The sequence below is a fragment of the Octodon degus genome, unplaced genomic scaffold (assembly GCF_000260255.1).
Source record: "Octodon degus isolate 3935 unplaced genomic scaffold, OctDeg1.0 scaffold00083, whole genome shotgun sequence".
Lineage (NCBI taxonomy): Eukaryota > Metazoa > Chordata > Mammalia > Rodentia > Octodontidae > Octodon > Octodon degus.
In genome coordinates this window covers 708675-714337 of record NW_004524659.1, presented here as the reverse complement: position 1 = coordinate 714337, position 5663 = coordinate 708675, and the positions used below count along the sequence as shown (strand labels likewise).

Sequence of the window (5663 nt, the reverse complement as noted above, 5' to 3'; positions counted from 1 at the left end):
TTTGATTTGAAACTGTCTCATTGCTATCTGTTTATCAATAAAACTTTGAAAACAAAAATTAAAAAAATAAATAAAAAATAAAAAAAAATTTCTAATAGCTAATGAATATACAAAAATATTCTTGGGCCAGCCAGATAGCTCAATGGACTTTACTCAGATAGCAAAGTGCCTTCTTCGGCAAGCATAGGCAAGTGCAGAGACTGTGGTTCAATCCCTGGTACCATGTGCCATGCCAGCCCCACCCCCAGGGCGTGCATGCCTGTAATCCCAGTGCTGGGGAGACTGAAAAACAAGAAGATCTCTGTGAGTCTGAGTTGCATATTGAGACCTCGCAACAACCAAATACATTAAAACAAAATATTCTCACCTTCATTATTAATTAATTAAACATATGCAAGCAAGTATAAACACTATGTTTTTTTCCTTCATTGGATTGATATTCCTTAATAGATTTTGGAATATGAATGAAGTTGTGGATAAACAGGTCATTTCCTTAAACCCTAGGTGTGAATGCAAATGTAAAGGCTTGAAAGGCAATGTGAGAATAACCACAAAATTTATAAAATATATGAACTCTGACCCAGAAAACCTACTTCTAAGATCATGTCCTTTAGGGATACTGTTCTAAGTAGGCCAAGATATTTGCATAAAGATTTCTCATATAGCATTATTATAATAGCTAACATTTTGTAATGCCTTAGTAGACTGGGTCATGAAATATTAAAATAGCCAAGATGTATAAGATGTATTTTCAAATTAAAGTGCAATTTGTATTGCTGTCTGTAGAATGTGATCTTACTTTTGTAAAAGATATTCCATGTCTTGATTGTAGAATATTTCTGAGGAATGCGTATGATATGGTTGGCAGTGGTTGTGTCTCGGAAGAGGAAATAGAAAGAAAACTTTGCTTTTCAATGTGGGCCCTTTTGCACTATTAGAATTTTTAGTGAAGATTTATGTACTCTCTCAGAATGACAACATACTAAAAACTATAAAAACTTATGTTAAAACATAGCCCATAAAGCATGAAGAAGTGTCACAGTGTAGATGGATGTAAGAAGTTGGATAAGGCTATGTTTCAGCCTCATTTTCCCATTACTCGCTGTGTCTTTAAGCCACTTATTTCACCTCTCTAAGCCTCAGTTTTCTCTCCTGAAAGGTGGGGATGAATCTGTCCCCCACAAATGTGTCTGAGTTATTAAATGGGGTCCTGCCTAACCACTGCACAAGGCCTGAAGTGGTTATGGCTCAATTAGTGTTGATGATACAGTACTGACAATGATGATAATGAGAAACACACTCCTCCCCTCCCCACCCCATTGTTCTTCCCAATTCATATCCTGATGGACTCTAATGACACAGTTCATCCTGGCTGGGCAAGAAGCGCTAGCTGCTATGATAAAAATATCAGAATAACAGGCAGGGAATTACGAAACCTAGGGGATGAGGATAAGCAGAGAATTACAAAATCATAAGCATAGTGTAGGGGGTGCTGGCCTCCTGGGTTGTGAGACAAGGATGGCAGCACTAAGCCAGCAGAACATGTCTGCATTCTTGAAAGAGGTCATTCACAAACTGGCAATGGTCCTTCAGATCTCAGAGGAAAACTGGCTGCGGAGGATGCTGCTGATGAATGGACTAGTGGGTGAAAGGCAGGAAGAGTGAGTTCTTTGGGTGGGAAAATTTACATCTGAAGTCAAGTCACTTCTTAGATGTGAAAACAAGCTACCTATACCAGGCAGCTTGAGTAGAGACTAAACTCTGAACCGGAATTCCCAGATAAAGATGCTTGTTTAATTCTGTCTCCATTCTCTATAATACTCAGGGATCCAACCAAGAAAAAGTGAGTTTCAGCCTATATTTTGCTTTATGTGAGTATGAGTATGTTTGCCCACCATTGTGTGATCTTTTGATTTTGAAATAAATTCCAGGGGCAGAGATAGTTAGTGTATCCTTTGTACATCTTTTTTCCAGATACATTTGAGTCTAACTATTTCCTGTGGACAAAAATCACAGAATTCAAATTCAGGGGGCAGATGGTCATGATTTCTATCTAGTATGACTTTTTTTCCCACTTTATAACCCAGAAGATTGATATCAATATAAAAAGGATATTTAGCCAAGCTCATACAGCTAGTTATTTTCAGTGCCTACTCTAAAATATTCATCTCAATAGCTCTAAGCATACTTTTGCCATAATTCACTTCTCCTTAAATAGGGATTTGGAGTTCCGTTCACAGGAGGGCATCACTAAACAGGTACAAAGTTATCAAGAAGGAGTTTTCTCTCTCTCTTATTATATTTAATGGCCACAGATCAAAAGACAACCTGCAGAATGGTGAGATTTGATTCATGGGAACATTTCCACCTCATTTCATCCTGCTTGCCTGGTCTCTGCCCTAGTCATCTGTGTCCTGTCATTTAGGAATCACAGAATGTCTCTCCAAAAAGGCCACACAGATAACTAATGCTAACACACTATTTCAATGTAGAAAATAAGCAAAATTTATATTCCATGTAATAAAGGAAGAGCAGGAGTAGAGATTCATTGGAAGTCAAAAGACTCACCAGACACAAAATAGCCTAATGTGCTCAGGGTCAGAAGAACCCATAAGAACTCTGGATTTTCTTTTGCATCATAATTTCAGATTAGAATACAGTCTATGTTTTAGAAAGTCTTCTAAGCATTGTTATTGAAGACTGTTAACTCAACAAGACTTCTTAACTATGCTGCTGGAAAAGTCCAGCTTCCCAAAACCATATTTCGAAAAGGTGCTCTGGAGACAAGATGTACACACAGATACCAACACAGAGGGCAGCTTTAGCCTCAGCTACTGCTTCTGGGAGCAGGAGGCATGGTCAGTTCTTGGTTGTGCTGCTGGTGAGCAGAGGCAACTCACCTGTGGCTTTGAGTGTCATCAACTCACTGCGCTGAGCTTCCAGGCCATTGTCAGCCTCACAGGAGTAGTTTCCAGAATGTTCCATGGTCAGAACAAAGTGGAAAGATGCCCTTCCTCCAGAGGGGGCAGAGCTGGTTTTCAGGATGACATCCTCATGATAAAACCGGTACAGGATCGGGGGAGAGCCTCTCAGGGCCTCACAGTGAAGCTCCACCATATCCCCCACCACAGCCTGGGCCCTGGAACTCCTGAGGGTGAAGACAGGGCGAGACACTGGAACTGCAGAAGGAAAAACAGCCATCAGCTCCTCCTGCTTAAATGTACTCTGCCATACTAAATGTATTTCATCCAGAAACTACATTCCTTAGATTTTAATGACCTTGTGATATTACTGAGAAGTCCTCTGTAATTTCTTCAGCTATCAGGAAACAACAGCATTTCTATTGTGCTATTTGTAGTTTGGAGTACTTACATATATACAAACTGAAATGTGTTTCAAGGATCTGAAAGCAAATATTAAACTGAAACCTGGGCATCTGAGAAGTCAGAATACTGTTCTGGAAAGGGGGAAATCAGTTCAAAGAGGATCATTTGTTTACATAGCCACAGCATAGGCCCTACCCGAGGCCTGCCAAGCCAACCCTCAAAACTGGGCATGGTGTCACATGCCTGTAATCCCACGCTTGGGAGGCTGAAAACAGGAAGATTACTATGAGTTGGATCTATGTAGTGAGACCCTGTCGACCCTGTACTAAATTATATTTGAAGAAAAAAGTAGAGAAAATTCAGAAGGATTGGCCAAATAGAGAGGTGATACAGGAGAAAGTGGAATCACTGAAACTACAGAAAGGAGAAGGATTTCAAGAAGACAAAACAGCAGTTGGGATAGCATATCATTGACCATTCTGATTATCTGTCAAGAGGGGAAAATTTTTAAATTATATATTTTTTTAATTTTATGTATTTGATACAGAGTTTCCAGCTTGGACTAGTAGTAATCCTCCTGTCTCAGCACCCCAGTGCTAAGATTACAGGCATGGGCCACCACACCCAGTCTTGGGGGCCGGTTTGGCACACCCAGGGCAGGGCCCACACTGTGGTACCTTGGATTAAACCCAGGTCCTTGTGCTTGCCTAGACAAGTGCTCCGACTGCTGAGCTACCTCTGCAGCTTCAGAATTACATTTCTAGATGGTACCTTTTCAACTAATGTATCTCTAAAAGTTTGTTTGTAAATCTTATGTGTTCTGGTGTGTTTCAAGATTTCAAATGAAGTGATCCCTGCATTCCCTGAAGTTGTTTAGTATCAGCCCAATAAACTAAACAGTCAAAGGAAAGCATAGGAAATGAAGAAATAAGTTCTGTCTGGTTTCATATAATCTTAGCTCTTTTTAAGATCTGAAATACATCTTTAAGTTACTTCAGCTTGTTTGACAAGGCAGATTGATATTTCTATCAAAAACTGACTTTCTTATTACAGCAAATCTTTGTGAGAAACAAAATTCTCTTCATAAAGGAAAATGGTAAACAATGTGTGATATTTCTGAGTGGTCAAGTAGGAAGATCGGAAAATACTCACTTGGTCTGTATACTTGCAGATCAGTGGTATGTTTGTGAGAAATAGTATGTTGTGGAAGTTGAGAGCAGTAGGTAAGATTAGAAGCAGTAGGTAATGCAGTGTTGGTGGCATCCTGAGTGGCTCATTTTTTCAGCTGTTTAACCATAATGGAGCAGTGAGTTGAGGAGAATGGGGGCAGAGGGTTTGCTCAATAGAGGGTTCTTCTTAGGTATGGATAAAATGTGGCATGGTAATTGCCAGGGAAAGAATCCAACAAAGATGTTGAGAGCCAGAGAAGAGACAGGTATAACTGGTTTTTTGAACTTTCTGAGAAGGAATGAAAAGGCAAAATCTAGAGAACACAAGGAAATGGTTACTGACTTAGGGGGCAGAATGTCCTCCATATCTAAAAGCAGGAGCGATGATTTACTGAGTAGACACAGAGTCAGTGTGTAGTTTAGTGATAGGAGTGAAAGGTGGTATTGTCTGATGAATGAGGTAGTGAGTAGAGGTGTTAATGAATTCCAGGTTCTGTTGAGATCTGAGAACAACAGGAGGAGGCAGCAAATGGATGGATACGAGGTTGTGCTCAGGCAATAAACACTTAGAATTGCCATTTTGTAGGTGGACTAGTGTGCATGTGTAGATGCAAATGGTTGATATAGAAGGACAGGCCTCGGTATAGACATGAGAGTCATGAAATGATGGGCAAACATGGACTAGACAGGAAAACTGTGAGTAACGTGCTGAAGCTTTTAGTGAAAAAGCTGTGGCTAGGCTGCCAGGTCAAGGGGAAATGAGATCTGGTGGAACAGGGAAATAAAAGAAGGCAGGGGGAAGATGCTGGAATCTCTTCTAGCAAGGTTTTCTGGCAGGGAACACAAGCTGTTCTGCCACAGGTGCGGAAGCTGGGAGATATTTGTGAGCCACCAAGAAAATCAAACAGAGAAACATAACCAAATAAATCTCTTCTGAAGTTGGACACAGGGAAATAACTGTATAGTTTCCTTTTGTATATTCAGTATTGATGAGAATGCAATTTGTGTTTTCAGAAGCTTTTACTCTCCCATTAAGAACATTATTGCCACAAAAGAAAAAGCAGCTGTGAAAAACGGCATACATTCTTAAAACTGTAAAACCCCAAATTCCCCAGGGATATTGTGTGACCACAGGACTCCCATGATGTCACATAGCAGGTGGTTTTCT

The 5663-nt window shown here is 40.1% G+C and overlaps 1 protein-coding gene across 1 annotated transcript in view; it reads right to left on the bottom strand.

Annotated features, from left to right (window-relative positions):
• Fcrl5 (Fc receptor like 5) overlaps positions 1 to 5663 on the bottom strand; it is a 41047-nt gene that overhangs the window by 12712 nt on the left and 22672 nt on the right. Inside the window, exon 9 of the mRNA XM_023721440.1 lies at positions 2901 to 3179. Coding sequence (XP_023577208.1) covers positions 2901 to 3179 — 279 coding nt within the window. The remainder of the gene's footprint in view (positions 1 to 2900; positions 3180 to 5663) is intronic.